Source organism: Anarhichas minor, unplaced genomic scaffold, assembly GCF_050575085.1.
Source record: "Anarhichas minor isolate MPS153535 unplaced genomic scaffold, ASM5057508v1 ptg000136l, whole genome shotgun sequence".
In the NCBI taxonomy this organism is placed as follows: domain Eukaryota; kingdom Metazoa; phylum Chordata; class Actinopteri; order Perciformes; family Anarhichadidae; genus Anarhichas; species Anarhichas minor.
In genome coordinates this window covers 1,545,864-1,566,776 of record NW_027466582.1, presented here as the reverse complement: position 1 = coordinate 1,566,776, position 20,913 = coordinate 1,545,864, and the positions used below count along the sequence as shown (strand labels likewise).

At 41.4% G+C, this 20,913-nt stretch overlaps 1 protein-coding gene and 2 long non-coding RNA genes across 14 annotated transcripts in view; 1 reads left to right on the top strand and 2 right to left on the bottom strand.

Moving 5' to 3' along the window:
- LOC142941649 (uncharacterized) overlaps nucleotides 1–10,829 on the top strand; it is a 47,961-nt gene extending 37,132 nt beyond the window's left edge. For 8 of the 12 annotated variants that reach the window (XM_076083644.1, XM_076083653.1, XM_076083643.1 and 5 more), the window contains 3 exons: nucleotides 828–1,030; nucleotides 1,183–1,201; nucleotides 10,548–10,829. In XM_076083644.1, the coding sequence (XP_075939759.1) occupies nucleotides 828–1,030; nucleotides 1,183–1,201; nucleotides 10,548–10,624 (299 nt within the window). In that variant the 3' untranslated portion in view covers nucleotides 10,625–10,829. Of the gene's footprint in view, nucleotides 1–827; nucleotides 1,031–1,182; nucleotides 1,202–5,225; nucleotides 5,291–8,044; nucleotides 8,144–10,547 lie in introns of those variants that run through there. The other 4 variants (XR_012951508.1, XR_012951509.1, XM_076083646.1 and 1 more) reach the window with 4 other exon arrangements.
- Nucleotides 1,007–12,996, bottom strand: LOC142941655 (uncharacterized). The gene is made up of 2 exons (XR_012951513.1): nucleotides 12,513–12,996; nucleotides 1,007–12,241 (listed from the first exon to the last, which is right to left on the bottom strand). It is a non-coding gene; the product is annotated as an uncharacterized LOC142941655 (long non-coding RNA).
- Nucleotides 12,997–17,351: 4,355 nt separating this feature from the next.
- On the bottom strand, nucleotides 17,352–18,563 carry LOC142941653 (uncharacterized). The gene is made up of 2 exons (XR_012951511.1): nucleotides 18,460–18,563; nucleotides 17,352–18,188 (listed from the first exon to the last, which is right to left on the bottom strand). It is a non-coding gene; the product is annotated as an uncharacterized LOC142941653 (long non-coding RNA).
- Between the last annotated feature and the right edge of the window lie 2,350 nt (nucleotides 18,564–20,913).

Below are 20,913 nucleotides of genomic sequence, written 5' to 3'. Positions count from 1 at the left end.
ACCTCAACTCCCAAACCTTGTTTCCAGATGCAGCCAGCAGCTGTTTTAAGTAAAAGAGCTCTGATAGGTCAACTGTACCTGTCTTGTCCCAAACAGCAGACATCAGAGACCAGACATATGAACTCGTTCTCAATCCAAACTCCAGACATATGGATGCATATTCAGGACCCCTTGGCCTCACGCTTTAACGCACCTGGTACCGCTTGGTGTCACGTAGGTCCAGGCAACAAAACTACTCAGTTAGGTTGAGGAAAGATAGTGGTTTGGGTTGAATTAAGTGAGTTTAGGTGCATTATGTAAGTTAACTTAGCTACCGATCTTAAAACAGTCAACGTTGAGTTTTGGTTTCACAAAGGACACAGGCTGTGGTCTACTTGTTCGTTGAAAGCCCGGTTCGCCTCAAACAGACGCTAAAATATGCGTTGGTGCGAGACGAGGAGGGGCGTGACAAAGCGTTGGTATTTGACGACCTGGGAACGAGAACGGGCTGCATACGTATTCCTCTGCAGTTGATGGAGACCAAAACGGAGATAAAAGTGGACTGAATATCTGATTTATATTTATCAGGCGGACAAAATCACGTCTCCAAGCGAATGCTAATGTTGCTTGGGATTTGCTGGATGTGTTAACAGACAGTTGTTCGCTGACAAGTTCACCACTCTAAAAGGTGGTTGTATCATTTAATGTTTAAAGCGTATTCTGCTGCCCCCAAGTGGCAAAAAAAATCCCCATGTTTAAGAATACAATGGCAAGAAACTTCTAAGATGTATAGGAAAGGTGTGTCACGTTGTTTCTGACTCATTTGTTTGTGCTGTCTTTGCTTACAGTTGGTAAACCAGTAATTCTGGTGGTGATGCATCACACCTTCAATCGTGAATACATTGTAGCTGAAAGCAGGAGACAGGTGTCCAACCCAAACGTCCTGCTCACTGTGGACCTCCTGTTCCACGAGCGCAACCTCCTGACCAGCAACCGCAACGACATAGCGTGGCACGAGGTCGAGACGTTTCTTGGATCTTCCTGTTCAGCGGTAACGACTATTTTTACTGATCTAATACAATCGATGCAGAGTGAGCTGATATTTGTGATAGAGATAACAGAATCGTTGCTGTGGTCCACCTCTGACATGATGCAGTTTCATTATTACTAATTCATATTACTTATTTTGTTTCTTCCTTTCAGGTTCCTCCCAGGAAATATAGTAAGTGTTACATTAACCTCATATTTCAGATCAAACAGAAGCTAAATAAATAGTTCTTAAGTTACAGTCTTTTTAGTACAAAATCCTGGATTTGTATGTTCTTGATGAGCTGCAGTGGAGGGAGAGTAACAAAGCATCACAACCTGAAGCTGAACTGCAGACAGCATGTTACAAGGAATGTGGTGTTGTGGTGAAAAGACAATTAGAAGAGTGCAGTTTGTATTGTAGTGGCCATTTGTCGACTTAATCCAATTTAAACAAACAATAATCAAACGCCACTGATGCACCGTGGTCGGTATTCTTACGCAGCCAGAAGAGAGTGGATTGTCCATGCAGGATTCCGATTTTTGTGTTTATTGAATAAAGCAAATAAACGAACAAACAAACGAACTAACAAAACTCCTGTCGTGCTGTCTCTCCTGTGATGTGATATGCTGGTAAAAACTATACGCCCACCCCGGTGCATGCTGGTCCTATCCTTCTACTCATATATATAGCAACAGGTGCCCACAGTAATTACCCAAAAAACAATATAACTAAACAAATTACTATTAAAGAGAAAAATAATCTTAATATATAAAACATCTACAATAATTAAACAATACTACTTATAAATGAAATAACAAAATACAATATCAAATAAATAGCTCCAACATTCCGGCCCCTAATTGTGCATAATATCACAATTATTATTCTCAAACGAGCTATTCCTACAATAAACATGACCTAAAGTTAATCTTCTTCTTGACACCTACAACAAACAAGAAGAGAAAGATTAGAGAGAGAAAACATCAGTCCATGATGTTTAGTCTGCTGCTTCCAATAGCAGACAGAGCTTCGTCACCGGCCTCTCCAGAATGCTGGTCCTGGTTTGAAGTCGCACAGACCGCACCAGCCCCTTTGTATCTGGTCTTGCATCCAAAACTTTCCCCATTATCCAAGATCCTCTTGGAGCTGTGGTGTCCGCAACAAGGACAATGTCTCCAGCAGTGAGGCTTCTTCTTGGCCTTGTCCATTTTTGTCTCTCTTGCAACATAGGTAGGTACTCGGAGATCCATCTCTTCCAAAAGAGTTCAGCCATGTACTGTATTTGCTTCCACCTTTTCCTGCTGTATAGATCACTTTGATCGAATAGTCCTGGTGGCATGATTGGTTTGCCCTTTAACATTAGAATGTGGTTTGGTGTGAGAGCTTCGAGGTCATCTGGGTCATCTGAGACTTTTGTGATGAGTCTGTCATTTAGAATTGCTTCAACCTCACAGAAAATAGTCTGGAGTCCTTCATCGTCCAGAATTTGCTGTTGAAGCACTGAGGTGAGAACACCTTTCACGGAACGAATCAGGCGCTCCCAGATGCCGCCTTGATGGGAAGCTGCTGGTGTGTTAAAGTTCCATTTTATGCCATCCTGGACCAAAGCCCTTTGAATTTTGCCATGATTCAAAACAGCCAGACTTTCCTTCAGCTCTCGGTTGGCTCCAACAAAGTTTGTGCCATTATCAGATCTGATAGTGGAGACTGCACCTCGTCTACAGATGAACCTTCGTACTGCATTTATACAGGAGTCTGTGTCCAGTGTATATGCCACTTCCAAGTGCACGGCACGACTGGTAAGACAGGTGAAAAGCACTCCATATCTCTTCAGAAGACTTCTACCTCTTTTAACATTGATGGGTCCAAAATAGTCAACTCCAACATTTGTAAAAGGAGCTTTATCAGGCAGCACTCTCTCCTCCGGCAAGTCTGCCATCTTCTGTTCACCAAGCTTTCCTCTGTTGCGTCTACAAACAACACAATCAGATATGACTTTCCTGGCAGCAGAGTTTGCATTAATGATCCAGTACTTTTGCCGTGACCTTGACAGCATGTGATTTCTTCCAGCATGTCCCAGCTGATGATGGATATGGCGCAAAATCAGCGTGGATACATGCAGGTCTTTGGACAAAATGACTGGATGTTTGAATTCTGCTGGCAGTGCTGCTTTACTTAGCCGACCACCAACTCTGAGGATTTCATCATCCATTACTGGGTCCAGTTTGTACAGCGGACTTTCTTTGGGGACGTTTTTAAAGCATCCTTTCAGTGAGGCAATTTCAGCTTTGAACTTGTGTCGTTGTACATATTGAATGATTGACTGCTCTGCCTTAGCAAGATCTTCAGGTGTTAGGCTTTGTCCTTTGAGTGTGGCTGTAAAGCTTTGAACTTTTCTTTCCACTTCATGCTCCTGATTCTTCAGATTATCTTTCCTGATGCCTGCAGAAGCACAAAACTCCTTTCTCTTCTGTCCCAATAACAGGAGAAGTTCCTTGACCTTCAGAAACCAAGCGACAGATGTTTTTAGTCTAGTCCAAGATGAAAAATAGTAGATCAGGTGGTTGGTGGCATTTTCCAAATCCTTGATGATAGCATTTACCATTAAGTCCCTTTTGACCTCTGGGTCATCTGCAGAAATCACATCAAGCTTCACATCCAGTTTAGGCCACTCCTTCTTTGAATGATAGAGAAACTCAGGTCCATTTATCCATCTCCTGCTTTTCAGGAAATCCTCAGCTCTCATTCCTCTTGATGCTTCATCTGCTGGATTCTCCTTGGAACCCACATATCTCCACTGATCCACATCTGCTGCTTCTCTGATGAAAGAGGTTCTGTTTGCCACAAAAGTGTGGAATCGTCTGGTTTCACTAGAGATATACTTAAGGACTGTTGTGCTGTCCGTCCAGAAGACCGACTTCTCCAGCTTGAGTTGCAACTCTTTCCGAAGCATTTTATCCACACGAACAGCAAGAACTGCGGCTGTAAGTTCCAGTCGAGGAATTGTGGTCTGCTTTAGTGGAGCAACTCTGGCCTTTCCCAAGAGAAATGCAACATGTACTTTATCATCAGTTTCCAATCTCACATAAGACACAGTTCCATAGCCAACTTGACTGGCATCCGAAAAATGGTGAAGTTGTGCTGTAGCAGGTTCTCCAAAGTCTCTGGGTTTAATACAGCGGTCCACTTTGAACTCAGACATCCTTTTCAGGTCCTCAAGCCAATTCGACCATTGTTCAGAGAAAGAGTGGGGAATAGCATCATCCCACCCCAGGTTTCTCCTACAAAGCTCCTGCAGTAACAGCTTGGCTGGCATACTGAATGGGGCTAGAAATCCCAAAGGGTCATAAAGTGAGCTGACCACTGACAAAATGCCTCTTCTGGTGTTTGGCTGTTCTTGTAATGATGTCCTGAACTTGAACTTGTCAGTTTCAATGCACCACTCTAGTCCTAGTGCTCGCTCCATTGGAAGTTGGTCTGTATCCAAATCCAGTTCCACCATTTCTTTTGGTCTTTTGTCCTCAGCGATTGACAGCAGCACTGTGCGGCTGTTGCTGATCCATCTTGAAAGATTGAATCCTCCTTTATGACAGAGAGCATTCAAATCTTTGATCATTTGCAGTGCCTCCTCCTCTGACGCCATGGATTTCAGGCAGTCATCCACATAAAAATTATGTCTGACTGTATTTGTCACTTCTGGAGGGAAATGTTGGACATTATCATCTGCAGTTCTCCTCAAAGCATAATTTGCACAATTTGGTGAGGATACAGCTCCGAACAGATGTACTTTCATCCGATACTCCAGTGGAGACTGTGCAGTGTCACCATCAGACCACCAGAGGAAGCGGAGAAAGTTGATGTGCTTTTCTGAGACATGAACTTGATGAAACATGGCTTGGATGTCGGCCATTACTGCAACGGGCTCTTGCCTAAATCGGACGAGGACTCCAATAAGAGTGTTAGTAAGATCAGGTCCCTGCAAGAGCTGGCAGTTCAGTGATGTCCCTTTAAAAGTTGCTCCACAATCAAAAACAACTCTGAGTTTGCCTTTTCTGGGATGATAGACTCCATGATGAGGGATATACCACACCTCTCCATCACTTTGTTCGAGTTGATCAGCAGGTACCATCTCGGCATATCCTCGAGTTATCATGTTGTTTAGGAATGCGGTGTATTCCTCCTTAAATGGAACATTCTTGACAAATTTTCTTTTCAGGCTTCGGAGGCGCTGTTCTGCAACACAGCGATTGTTAGGCAAGACAGAATTTTCCTGTCTGAAAGGTAAGTCAATACAGTAATGGTCTCCAGTTAATACTGTTGTGTTGCTCATAACATTCATGAACTTGATGTCTTCTCTGGACATTTCAATCTGCTCCTCTGATCTCTCATTAAAGTCATGGTTATACTGTTTAACCAGCATTCCTTGCAGATGTTCCACAGATATTCGGTTGGCTGTTACAGCAGGGCAGCCACTCTTACTCCTACTGCTTCCGCCGCGAAGTGGACCATTAATGACCCAACCAACTCTGGTTCTGACCGCATAAGGTCCTTCATCCTGGCTGTTTATCAGCTCCCAAGGCTCCATCACTTTTGGAGCATCAGTTCCAATTAGTAGCTCAACACTTGCGTCAATGTCGTGGAGCTTAACATCCTTGAGATAAGACCATTGATCAAGATCCTCCTCTCGTGGAACGTTGAGTATAGAAACAGGCATGCTCTTTTGAGTTAGAACATCAGGTAACTCAATGAAATCATTTGTGCTCATACCAGACACTTCAAGACCTGACAGAATATGTGCATTTACAATCTTCTTTTGACTCATTGTTCTCAGCAGAATACTGGTCTTTTTACCCTTCAAGTTCAGTTTTCTTGCCAAGTTCTCTGTACAGAATGTGCCGGAACTCCCTGGATCCAAGAAGGCATATGTCTGCACCGTTTTGTTACCCCTCTGGCTCTTGACTTTGACAGCGACAATAGAAAAGATGGAATTATCTTCATAACCAGCCTCAATATGGCCGCAGGTCTGAGTCATGGTGGTTGAGACACTTGGAGGGCTCACAGACTGTTGGGCTTGTTGAAAGGTTGTTCTTTTATCTTGCCACTCTATGTGAAGGACTCCTGGGTGCTTTTGGTGACACACATTGCAATCCAAGCGACTCCTGCAGTCTTTGCTTGTGTGGCCTACTTTCAGGCAACCAAAACAAATACCCTGTTCCTTGATAAAGTTGATTTTATCACGATGTCCTTTCACTTTAAACTGTGAGCATTTATCCAATGTGTGACAACTTTGTGTACAAAACAGACAGTTGTTAGAGGAAGACTTAGTCTTGTTTCCTGTGTACTGAGTGATGACTCCTTTTACTGCAGTAACGTTGGTGGCAAAGCTGCTTCCTTTTTTCCTTTGCTTCAAGTGACTAACGTTGGGGACCTTCAAGTTGGTAGGTTGAGAGTCCTGAATGTTGCCAAAAAGTGGATCTGAGGCAATTCTGACTTGTTTTTCAATGAAAGCAACAAGATCCTTAAACAGTGCTCTCTGGCCACTTCGCTCTTGCAGATCACAAGCAACATTTCTCCACCGTTCCCTTAATTTATAAGGAAGTTTCAAGATGGTGCTCCTCATATTAGATGGTAGGTCCAGTTCCTTCATATGCATCATTTGCTCTGTTAGATTTGAGCATCCTCGCAGAAACAGGGAAAATGATTGCAATGCTTTAATATCTTCACTTTTAACAGGTGTCCAGTTGAGAATCTTTTCCATATACGTAGATGCAATTTTGTATTCGTTTCCAAAGTGCTCTGCTAGAAGATTTTTGGCTCGGTGGTATCCCTGATCTGAAGGTAGATGTTGACAACTGCACACCAAGTCTCTTGGCTGCCCCCTGGTGTATTGTTCGAGAAAGTGTAAACAGTCACTCCAATTAGTTGTCTTCTCCTCCACTCCATTCTCAAAAGCTCTGATGAAAGACCTGTACTGAAGAGGGTCTCCATCAAACACAGGAATATTTCTTACAGGAAGGACAGAGCACAGATTTTGCTGGACCAGCAGAGCAGCGATGTCATTTTGTCTTTGCATCACATTTACAATGTCATTCTGATGGGGTTGAGGTTGCACAAGTCCTGCTTGATTTTCATTCACAGTTTGTGTTGCTTGAACTGGAGCATCAGTCTTTAATAGCATCTCATCAATTTGTGTGTTTGACCTTTGTTTAGGCCTAACAACTTGTGGTTGTGTTATGGGATCAGACACAGAAATAGCATCCACTTTAACAGGAACAAAGGTGTAGGCATGGGGATTCAATTGTCTTGCTTCTTTGGATTTGTTCCTTTCAAAATAAGAGTTCATTCCGTCCGAACATTTTGAGCCACGCTGGGATGAGTTGATTTCCAAGACATGAAGCTTTGCATTTGTAGCTGCCAATTCCGTTTCAAGTTCCAATTGTTCTTTTTCTTTCTTCAACTTTTCCTCTTGAGCTTCTATTAAATGTTTCCTTTTTAGAGCAGCAACACGCTCCGTCAGTGCTGCCTTGTCGGCCTCAGCTCTAATGCGTGCAGATGATGTTGATGAAATCCGTGATAGCTGGGAATGTGTCTTTACAGATGTCCTCTTTACACTTGACACATTAGAAGCACTATCTTAAGGGTTTATTTCATCTGCAACACTTTGGTCGTCGAGAGAGTCTTTATTTGGCTGCACATATGGGTGACCCATTTCAGACAGCCAGCATTTTACCTTTTCAGTGAAGTCACAGAACATTGTCATTTTTTCTTTGAAGTACTGATTTTGCCTTGTAACTTCATCTTGAGGTAAAGGTAAGCTCACAAAAGATGTATGCATGTCATTTGCATCTTGGTAACACTTGATGAACGTAGAAAGCTCAGCATTCACTGAATTTACATTTTCATTGGAAGTCATTAATGCACTTATGTTTCTCAAACACTTTTTGGCTTGTTTGCATTTTGCAGTCCTTTTTTGCTGGTACATTTCCGTGTAGAACTCCAAGCCTTTAGAAGTCATTTTAATGTCTCTTCTTGCTGAAGGCGTTTCAACATCCTTCGACTGAACGTCAGACATTTTGAACACTTCTTCCAAACTGCTTGTCGCACATCAATCAAATCCGTCGGACGTGAATGCAGGTAAAGTGCAGCAAAAAACAGCAACGGTGCTAACAGGCCGATCAGGTCCAATTCACCACACACACACTGAAGTCGGGTTTTTTAATGAATGAAAGCCGCCGATAGTGGTGCGCGGGTGTTGCGCAATGTTCATTTGTAGCGATTCAACGCAGTCAGGTTTAAACATCCAGAAGCATGTACATCACTGTGAATACGGACTTTTAAACTCCACTCGTTTCACCGTCTTCCTATACGGCAGTCGTATCACGTACCCGTTTCTTCTGAGATGTTTCAGCGCTTTGTTGATCCGCTCCAAAGCAGTTGTCCCGCTGACGTTGAATCCAAGAGTGATGAATGAAACAATCCTCTTTGATCATCCATACGAAATCCAAAACGATCCAATGTCCAACGATGAGGGATCGGTCCTTTGAGTCCAAGGGCGTAGTTTTTACTTTGAGTCCAAGGGCGTAGTTTTTACTTTATGTAGTGGCCATTTGTCGACTTAATCCAATTTAAACAAACAATAATCAAACGCCACTGATGCACCGTGGTCGGTATTCTTACGCAGCCAGAAGAGAGTGGATTGTCCATGCAGGATTCCGATTTTTGTGTTTATTGAATAAAGCAAATAAACGAACAAACAAACGAACTAACAAAACTCCTGTCGTGCTGTCTCTCCTGTGATGTGATATGCTGGTAAAAACTATACGCCCACCCCGGTGCATGCTGGTCCTATCCTTCTACTCATATATATAGCAACAGGTGCCCACAGTAATTACCCAAAAAACAATATAACTAAACAAATTACTATTAAAGAGAAAAATAATCTTAATATATAAAACATCTACAATAATTAAACAATACTACTTATAAATGAAATAACAAAATACAATATCAAATAAATAGCTCCAACATGTATAATTCAGTCTTCTATTTATGGAAATGTGGTCTTATTTCATAGTTGTGGCCATCATTCGTATCAGAATAAACTAAATTTGACTCCTATACAGAGACGTAGAACGAGCATCATATGCTTATGTGCATTATTACTTCTCTCTTGATTTATTACCTCACTAAACATTGTAAACATGAGTTTATGGTCTCAATCTCTAGTTTCAAGTCTTCTTCAATAAGCATGATGTTCATTTAGTACATTATGGTCCATTTAGAGTCAAATAGCAGGGTATGCTTTAGGGCGGGGCTACTGTGATTGACAGGTCTCTATCACGACCTCGTCCAGTCTGGGAGTTGTCCGTGTTTCCGTCTTAAAAGCTTTAACCCAGGGGTCTCAAACTCCCGGCCCACGGGCCAAGTCCGGCCCGCCACGTCATTTTATGTGGCCCGCGAATCCGCCAGCAAAATAAAAAAAATAAAAAAAATGTAAAGTTAGACTTGATAATAGAAATATCCCCATAGTCGAAATTATGAGATAGAAAGTCATAAATATGATAGAAAGTCATAATTCTGAGATAGAAAGTCATAATGATGAGATACTTAAACACACAGTCACAGAAGCAGCTCTTTGGCTGGTTACTGTACATTTGACATATAAATGTATTGTGAGTACATTGAAGACTACTTCAAACGTGGCTTTAAAACACATGACATACTTCACGTGGGATTGTGCAAACGCACCCTTGAAAGGATTTTAAGCATTGAACAAAGTTATTGTAGTGACTTGTGTTTGATATTTGTCTTTGCTATTTTCTTTAATAGTTTGATCTTTGATAGAGTAATGTGGGTTTCTTAACCCTAAATTAAAAGGATTTAAGTTATAACAGAAATGTGCTTAAATATATTTTTACATTTATATAACTGCATGTACAATATGTTTACACTTGAATAAACAACAATCAAATGCAGAGAGTTAGTTAACAATATGTTAGGAGTAGTTACATTTACACAGTCTTACACTTACAACCGGCCCTTTGAGGGCGACCGTGATGCTGATGTGGCCCAGAGTGAAAATGAGTTTGAGACCCCTGCTTTAACCCTTTCACTGTGTGTTTTCAGTTCATGCAACTTAATTGTAACATTCTGTTCACCCAAAAATGTCTTAATCAGCGTTCAGTTGTACTGAACTCTCGTGTCACTTCTGGTTACAAAAAAACAAGATGGCGTCAGCCAAAAATGCCGAACTGGAGGCTTCAAAGCCAAAGTCCACAAACCAATAGGTGATGTCATGGTGACCTGGTCCACTATACAGTCCACCACTTCAGTTTGGAGGGCTATTTCCTGGTTGAAATCATACAGTGAGGGATTTTGAGTACGGTCACATTTGTTTCCCCTCTGAATAAGTTGCTAAGATGACTGGGTTGACCCGGAGATTGCTTTGAATGTGTTTGATCTTGAGATGCACCGATACTGATATCGGTAATTGAGGTGTAAATGACACCGGATGACACATTGTTTTTCTTTATTTCAGGATATTTGGCAGCTGCTGGTGTGGCACTGGCGCTGATCATTGTCATCATTGTTGAAGTGAAGAAGAAGAAAGTCTGAGAGGGCTGCCTCTAACACGCACGACATGATTTTGTTTCAGTATTGTGTTAATATTAAGATAAAGGCATTGGCAAAAAGGACAAAACATTCATTAAAATAATGCTTGCTGCTGCTTTGTGCTATTAAAGATAAAGATTATATGTTGTTCCTTCATAAAGAATGAATACAAATATATCCATCAAAGTGATTAAATCATGTTATTGTGGATTGTCTCTGTACGTTTGTCGCATCTCTGATATGGATTCTTATCAAAACTTAGGTAAAGGTCTTATAATAAGTAGATTTAAGTGGTTGGTCATACGACCTTGTTCATTTGAAGCATACAGCGACTCTAACTTTGTGTTCACTTTGCACTTTTACTGATTGTTTACTTAATGGAGGGCTAACATGGAGGAAGGCCCCGATCCGGGAGTTAAACAAACTCTTTAGACAAAACAACAACCGACAAACACACAAAGCGTTGACAGCGTCTCGATATGAAGGACGCGCACCGGCAGTATTCGCTACACCAGGGGCCACCAACCTTTTTTAAACTGAGAGCTACTTCAAGGGCACCGAGTAGTACGAAGGGCTACTTATTTGATACAAACTTCCTGAATAACAAAGTTGGACAGATCACCATTTAATAATAATAATATATGTGAAGAGACTGTTTGATCACATGTCAGTTAATTATTCCTCACAATAATTATTTATAATGATTTCCACAAGAATGATGGTATAGCTACACATACATATTTAAACATGCAACTTTTATTTCTGTTAATCTGTTTCAACATTTGAAAGTCAGAGGTATCACATCTCTGATATTTTTGTATCATCACATGATCAAAGCCGGTTACTTTTTGCACATAGCGCCTGCTGGTGAAGGATCCAGTGGTAATGTAGAAATTTTGCGAAGTCTGGGTCACCTTTGCATTGCGCAATGAAGCCTGCATGCCGGCCCGTCATCGCGGGAGCCCCGTCTGTTGTCACCGACACCAGCTTTTCCAATGGTACCTTTGTCTCCACGAAGAAACTAGTAAAAAGTCTCGTCTATAGCCGAGCGTCTTCGGGCGCCAACGTTCAAACCTCTAGTCTGGGCCTTTTCGGTCGGATTGCGTTGCCTCGCCTCTACCAACGCCACCCCTGTGTTGTTGCCCCGCGGCCTGTTCCGAGGACTTACGGACCTGACGACGGGGTGCGCTCGCGGCGCGCGTCTGGCTCCAACGGGAAGCGCCCGCCATTCGGAACCTGAAAACCTAGTGCGGCGGCCTCGTCCTGGCTGTCCGCCGTGCGCCTCCAGGTACCCAACTCTCTTATGACAAGAAATATTGTCATTTTAAAATCTACACTAATGCAAGCGTTTTTGATTAAAAAAGAACAGCAACTACAATTTTAGACGGAGCTCCAATGGTGACTAGTGCTATTTTTAGAACATGTCTCGCGGGCGACTCACGTGGTCCCTGCGGGTGACAGGGTGCCCGCGGGCACCGTTGGCTACCTCTGCGCTACACTGTATCTGGATGTTGTTCGGAGGAACGCCCTCCTGCTGGAGGGAACAAATAAGACCCGCATCTGCTGCTGCGTTCACGGGTTGTCGGAAATACCGGGATTTTCCATGATCACAATCATCTTCTATGTGTACACAAAACTACACGTTCAAGGAATTTCACTTTAATGCCTCCTTTACATGTCATCAAAATGTTATCAATGCTTTACTGCCTTGCTAAGATTATGTAGCTGATAGAAATCTTGAAATAAGCTGCTAAAGTTGCATAAATAAAGAGTGAGTAGAAGTTAAGTTGCAACAGATTGAGTCCGTGAACACTTAAAGGCATGTTTACTCCACAGACATCCTTGTTAAAGCTGTCTGTAATATCACATCAACAGTGTGCATGTAACGCACCAGCAGCTCTGCAGTTCCTCCTTCCTCCTCTGTTACTGCTGAACACACTGACACACAGCTGCACTTCTCCTCTCTGCACTCATTCTGTCTGCGTGCTCGTCTCAGCGAAAGTGAAAGTGTTCCACCGACCGAGAGGGTGTGTCCGTGTACGTGTTGGTAGCTGTTATTATTTCCTGTCCGGTTTGAGACCGACATGCCAGAAGTATTATCAACAAATTACCAGGCTCTTTCGGAAGTAACTATAAGTTATAAAGTATCTTGTAAAAGTTTAATATATATTCCGTGCGAGGCTGTGAACTGCTGAATCTCAACCATGTATCGGAGCCATCCAGATTATAGGCCTCTGAGGTAACTTTAGCTGTTCAAGCTTGTGCAGAGCTGCAGTGACACAACAGTTTGTGATACATGTAGCCTCCACCTTCGCCTCGTTTAGCTTTACTTTATTTTATTAACTGTGTTGACTTTAAGTTCCTCTTTCTCTCTTTCCTCCTCAGAGACATGGACCGGGAGGAGATTACTGGTGAGAAAACGAGTTTGCTTATTTATTTATTTTAATAAATGAAGCTACTCAGTGGTGGAATGTAAATAAGTACATTTACTCAAGTACTGCAACTCACGGTGATTTTGCATTCGAAGGTTTCAGACAAACTGAAGGATTGAGTGTAAATGCAGCATTAACAGTAAAACACTGACAGAGACCATTTTGATGCACAATGACTACTTTAACTTTTGATTCTTACAGTACATGTCTGCTGCTAATACTTAAATACCATTATTTACCAGGACCTTTTCTCATTTAATATATATATATATGTATATATATATATATATATATATACACTATATATATATACATATATATATATATATATATATACATATATATATATATATATATATATATATGTATATATATATATATATATATATACACTATATATATATACATATATATATATATATATACATATATATATATATATATATATATATATATATATATATATATATATATATATATATATATATTCAGTGTGGTATGAGTACTTTTACTTAAAGGAACAGTGTGTATCATTCAGGGGGGGTTTTATTGTCAGAAACAGAATATAATAACTATGTTTTCTTTAGCGTATAATCACCTGAATAAAAGAATTGTTGCATATTCGTTGCATTAGAATGAGTCGTTTCTATCGACATACAGAGCGTCCTCTTATCGGAGCACCCGCCATGTACTACGGAAGCCCACAACAGACAAACCACACACTGGCTCTAGATGGGGCCATTTGTGTTGTTTTCATGTTTAAGCGTTGGTCACCGTAGTTGTCCTACATGCTTGGCACACAGGTAAAGTTTCAGGTGGTTGCAATCTGCAACCTCACCACTAGGTGTCGCCAGATCCTACACACTGCACCTTTTAAGTAAAGGATCTGTCTTTGAGTGTAATGATGTTACTTTCCCCAAAAAATGATCATTAGGTTGAAAAATCACATACCAATTTAATAAAATATCAGTATCGCCCATCCCTTGTTTTACGCCGTTAATGAAAGTGATAAAGTTTGTGAATGTGTAAAAACCTTTTCCAATGTCTGCTGAATCTAACTAACTAGATTCTCTCTGAAACTATGTAAAGCTCAATAATGACTCAGACATTCTTCTCTGTCTTTAGTGTCGGGGAAGAAATTCTTTGTCCACTTGGCGGGAAAAACTAACGATGCTCATCATGACTTTGTTGCAAAGCTTAAAGGCATTGGCAAAATTAATGTGGCCTCTCCTGAAGACAGTGACTTCCTCGTGGTTTTCTGTCCCATCGTTTCACGAGTTGGACTGGACATCACCACGGCCCTGAACAACATTCCAGGTAGGAAATACCTTCGTTCGCCAGTTTCTTATTGGACTTTCAATTCCCATACTTTTAGCTGGCGCTCCCAAGACTCAACACAACCTTTCATATCATTACTTTGCTTTTAAAGATCTCAGCTTTACTGTTTAGAATTACTCTCACCACACCTCAACTCCCAAACCTTGTTTCCAGATGCAGCCGGCAGCTGTTTTAAGTAAAAGAGCTCTGATAGGCCAACTGTACCTGTCTTGTCCCAAACAGCAGACATCAGAGACTAGCTGGACATATGAACTCGTTCTCAATCCAAACTCCAGACATATGGATGCATATTCAGGACCCCTTGGCCTCACGCTTTAACGCACCTGGTACCGCTTGGTGTCACGTAGGTCCAGCAACAAAACTACTGGGTTAGGGTGAGGAAAGATAGTGGTTTGGGTTGAATTAAGTGAGTTTAGGTGCGTTATGTAAGTTAACTTAGCTACCGATCTTAAAACAGTCAACGTTGAGTTTTGGTTTCACAAAGGACACAGGCTGTGGTCTACTTGGTCGTTGAAAGCCTGGTTCACCTCAAACAGACGCTAAAATATGCGTTGGTGCGAGACGAGGAGGGGCGTGACAAAGCGTTGGTATTTGACGACCTGGGAACGAGAACGGGCTGCATACGTATTCCTCTGCAGTTGATGGAGACCAAAACGGAGATAAAAGTGGACTGAATATCTGATTTATATTTATCAGGCGGACGAAATCACGTCTCCAAGCGAATGTTATTGTTGCTTGGGATTTGCTGGATGTGTTAACAGACAGTTGTTCGCTGACAAGTTCAGGTGTCAACTCTAAAAGGTGGTTGTATCATTTAATGTTTAAAGCGTATTCTGCTGCCCCCAAGTGGCAAAAACAATCCCCATGTTTAAGAATACAATGGCAAGAAACTTCTAAGATGTATTGGTGTGGAAAGATGTATTACATTGTTTCTGACTCATTTGTTTGTGCTGTCTTTGCTTACAGTTGATAAACCAGTAATTCTGGTGGTGATGCATCACACCTTCAATCGTGACTACGTTGTAGCTGAAAGCAGGAGACAGGTGACCAACCCAAACGTCCTGCTCACTGTGGACCTCCTGTTCCATGAGCGCAACCTCCTGACCAGCAACCGCAACGACATATCGTGGCACGAGGTCGAGACGTTTCTTGGATCTTCCCGTTCAGTGGTAACGACTATTTTTACTGATCTAATGCAATCAGGTTTCCACACAATCGATGCAGAGTGAGCTGATATTTGTGATAGAGATAACAGAATCGTTACTGTGGTCCACCTCTGACATGATGCAGTTTCATTGTTACTAATTCATATTACTTATTTTGTTTCTTCCTTTCAGGTTCCTACCGGGAAATATAGTAAGTGTTACATTAACCTCAGATTTCAGATCAAATTACTTCTCTCTTGATTTATTACCTCAGTAAACATTGTAAACATGAGTTCATGGTCTCAATCTCTAGTTTCAAGTCTTCTTCAATAAGCATGATGTTCATTTAGTAAATGGTCCATTTAGAGTCAAATAGCAGGGTATGCTTTAGGGCGGGGCTACTGTGATTGACAGGTCTCTATCACGACCTCGTCCAGTCTGGGAGTTGTCCGTGTTTCCGTCTTAAAAGCTTTAACCCTTTCACTGTGTGTTTTCAGTTCATGCAACTTAATTGTAACATTCTGTTCACCCAAAAATGTCTTATTCAGCGTTCAGTTGAACTGAACTCTCGTGTCACTTCTGGTTACAAAAAAACAAGATGGCGTCAGCCAAAAATGCAGAACTGGAGGCTTCAAAGCCAAAGTCCACAAACCAATAGGTGATGTCATGGTGACCTGGTCCACTATACAGTCCACCACTTCAGTTTGGAGGGCTATTTCCTGGTTGAAATCATACAGTGAGGGATTTTGAGTACGGTCACATTTGTTTCCCCTCTGAATAAGTTGCTAAGATGACTGGGTTGATCCGGAGATTGCTTTGAATGTGTTTGATCTTGAGATGCACCGATACTGATATCGGTAATTGAGGTGTAAATGACACCGGATGACTCATTGTTTTTCTTTATTTCAGGATATTGGGCAGCTGCTGGCGTCGGGCTGGTGGTGCTGGTGGTGGTGTGGCGCAGGTGGGGATCATTGTCATCATTGTTGAAGTGATGAAGAAGAAAGTCTGAGAGGGCTGCTGCTAACACGCACGACATGATTTTGTTTCAGTATTGTTTTAATATTAAGATAAAGGCATTGGCAAAAAGGGCAAAACATTCAGTAAAATAATGCTTGCTGCTGCTTTGTGCTATTAAAGACAAAGATTATGTATTCTTCCTTCATAAAGAATGAATAAAAATATATCCATCAAAGTGATTAAATCATGTTATTGTGGATTGTCTCTGTACGTTTGTCACATCTCTGATATGGATTCTTATCAAAACTTAGGTAAAGGTCTTATAATAAGTAGATTTAAGTGGTTGGTCATACGACCTAGTTCATTTGAAGCATACAGCGACTCTAACTTTGTGATTACTTTGCACTTTTACTGATTGTTTACTTGTACCGAGTGAGCATTTTTCCGTTGAATAGACGTTTAAAAGACGTCTACGCCCAACGTTGAAAAGACGTTCAGAATTGGTTCAAAAGTGAAAGTTTTTTCGCCGACTATTTGTCGACGTTGATTAAACGTTCACGCTTAGACCAGATTTAAACGTGATTTGCAATATTACAATTTTCCATCCTCTACATTGTGCTAATAATAATAATATATCATGATTTTAGAGGCTTACTAAGAAACCACATCCACATTTATCAGTTGAAAGCCGGTATTGGACATCACGTTGATATCTGGTCTAAACGTGAACGTTGAATCAACGTCTTCAAATAGTGGCGAAAAAATGCTGTCAGATCAATATGTAGCAACTAAATACTTAATGTTAGTAACACATCAAGTTTCCACTTACAGGACAAAAGACCAAGTGACACAGGCAGCAGTTCATTTGTATTTATTAAAGCACAATATCAATATAAACAATGTTCTTTATATAAAACCATAATCTCCTTTTCCTGCTTTAAAAGTCGTTTTCAAAGCCACACAGGAGCCGGTTTCAGGAGATCTGCCATATTTTCAAGCTGGACATCTGTAAATAAAACAAGTATTATAAAACATATTCACTTTTAGACCAGTTTTGAAGGTCTCTTCACCGGAGACCATAGACGTCTTTTAAACGTGTTTTCAACGGAACGATGCTGACCTGGATATTACACCCAGTGAGCACTAACCCAGATTTCAACCTTGATTTCTGGTTGAAAACGCGTTGAAATGGGGTCTGAACGTCTTAGACCTATTGTCACCGTCTTTTCAACCGAAATCGCGTCTCTTTCAACCTACAACTGAACAAACCATCAATATTTTAAAAGAAATTGGTGTTTTGTGACACGTTGGTATTGTAACCGTAATTTAGCCGGTTGAAAAGACGGTGACAATAGCTCCAAGACGTTCAGACCCCATTTCAACGCGTTTTCAACCAGAAATCAACGTTGAAATCCGGGTTAGTGCTCACTGGGCCAATGGAGGACTAACATGGAGGAAGGCCCCGATCCGGGAGTTAAACAAACTCTTTAGACAAAACAACAACCGACAGACACACAAAGCGTTGACAGCGTCTCGATATGAAGGACGCGCACCGGCAGTATCCGCTACACTGTATCTGGATGTTGTTCGGAGGAACGCCCTCCTGCTGGAGGGAACAAATAAGACCCGCATCTGCTGCCGCGTTCACGGGTTGTCGGAAATACCGGGATTTTCCATGATCACAATCATCTTCTATGTGTACACAAAACCACACGTTCAAGGAATTTCACTTTAATGCCTCCTTTACATGTCATCAAAATGTTATCAATGCTTTACTGCCTTGCTAAGATTATGTAGCTGATAGAAATCTTGAAATAAGCTGCTAAAGTTGCATAAATAAAGAGTGAGTAGAAGTTAAGTTGCAACAGTTTGAGTCCGTGAACACTTAAAGGCATGTTTACTCCACAGACATCCTTGTTAAAGCTGTCTGTAATATCACATCAACAGTGTGCATGTAACGCACCAGCAGCTCTGCAGTTCCTCCTTCCTCCTCTGTTACTGCTGAACACACTGACACACAGCTGCACTTCTCCTCTCTGCACTCATTCTGTCTGCGTGCTCGTCTCAGCGAAAGTGAAAGTGTTCCACCGACCGAGAGGGTGGGTCCGTGTACGTGTTGGTAGCTGTTATTATTTCCTGTCTGGTTTGAGACCGACATGCCAGAAGTATTATCAACAAATTACCAGGCTCTTTCGTAAGTAACTATAAGTTATAAAGTATCTTGTAAAAGTTTAATATATATTCCGTGCGAGGCTGTGAACTGCTGAATCTCAACCATGTATCGGAGCCATCAGATTATAGGCCTCTGAGGTAACTTTAGCTGTTCAAGCTTGTGCAGAGCTGCAGTGACACAACAGTTTGTGATACATGTAGCCTCCACCTTCGCCTCGTTTAGCTTTACTTTATTTTATTAACTGTGTTGACTTTAAGTTCCTCTTTCTCTCTTTCCTCCTCAGAGACATGGACCGGGAGGAGATTACTGGTGAGAAAACGAGTTTGCTTATTTATTTATTTTAATAAATGAAGCTACTCAGTGGTGGAATGTAAATAAGTACATTTACTCAAGTACTGCAACTCACGGTGATTTTGCATTCGAAGGTTTCAGACTAACTGAAGGATTGAGTGTAAATGCAGCATTAACAGTAAAACACTGACAGAGACCATTTTGATGCACAATGACTACTTTCACTTTTGATTCTTACAGTACATGTCTGCTGCTAATACTTAAATACCATTATTTACCAGGACCTTTTCTCATTTTATATATATATATATATATATATATATATATATATATATTCATTGTGGTATTAGTACTTTTACTTAAAGGAACAGTGTGTATCATTCAGGTGGGGTTTTATTGTCAGAAACAGAATATAATAACTATGTTTTCTTTAGCGTATAATTACCTGAATAAAAGAATTGTTGCATATTCGTTGCATTAGAATGAGTCGTTTCTATCGACATACAGAGCGTCCTCTTATCGGAGCACCCGCCATGTTGCTACGGAAGCCCACAACGGACAAACCACACACTGGCTCTAGATGGGGCCATTTGTGTTGTTTTCATGTTTAAGCGTTGGTCACCGTAGTTCTCCTACATGCTTGGCACACAGGTAAAGTTTCAGGTGGTTGCAATCTGTAACCTCACCACTAGGTGCCGCCAGATCCTACACACTGCACCTTTTAAGTAAAGGGTCTGTCTTTGAGTGTAATGATGTTACTTTCCCCAAAAAATGATCATTATGTTGAAAAATCACATACCGATTTAATAAAATATCGGTATCGCCCATCCCTTGTTTTACGCCGTTAATGAAAGTGATAAAGTTTGTGAATGTGTAAAAACCTTTTCCAATGTCTGCTGAATCTAACTAACTAGATTCTCTCTGAAACTATGTAAAGCTCAATAATGACTCAGACATTCTTCTCTGTCTTTAGTGTCGGGGAAGAAATTCTTTGTCCACTTGGCGGGAAAAACTAACGATGCTCATCGTGACTTTGTTGCAAAGCTTAAAGGCATTGGCAAAATCGATGTGGCCTCTCCTGAAGACAGTGACTTCCTCGTGGTTTTCTGTCCCATCGTTTCACGAGTTGGAACGGACATCAGCACGGCCCTGAACAACACTCCAGGTAGGAAATGCCTTCGTTCGCCAGCTTCTTATTGGACTTTCAATTCCCATACTTTTAGCTGGCGCTCCCAAGACTCAACACAACCTTTCATATCATTACTTTGCTTTTAAAGATCTCAGCTTTACTGTTTAGAATTACTCTCACCACACCTCAACTCCCAAACCTTGTTTCCAGATGCAGCCGGCAGCTGTTTTAAGTAAAAGAGCTCTGATAGGCCAACTGTACCTGTCTTGTCCCAAACAGCAGACATCAGAGACCAGACATATGAACTCGTTCTCAATCCAAACTCCAGACATATGGATGCATATTCAGGACCCCTTGGCCTCACGCTTTAACGCACCTGGTACCGCTTGGTGTCACGTAGGTCCAGGCAACAAAATGACTCGGTTAGGTTGAGGAAAGATAGTGGTTTGGGTTGAATTAAGTGAGTTTAGGTGCATTATGTAAGTTAACTTAGCTACCGATCTTAAAACAGTCAACGTTGAGTTTTGGTTTCACAAAGGACACAGACTGTGGTCTACTTGTTCGTTGGAAGCCCGGTTTGCCTCAAACAGATGCTAAAATATGCGTTGGTGCGAGACGAGGAGGGGCGTGACAAAGCGTTGGTATTTGACGACCTGGGAACGAGAACGGGCTGCATACGTATTCCTCTGCAGTTGATGGAGACCAAAACGGAGATAAAAGTGGACTGAATATCTGATTTATATTTATCAGGCGGACGAAATCACGTCTCCAAGCGAATGTTAATGTTGCTTGGTATTTGCTGGATGTGTTAACAGACAGTTGTT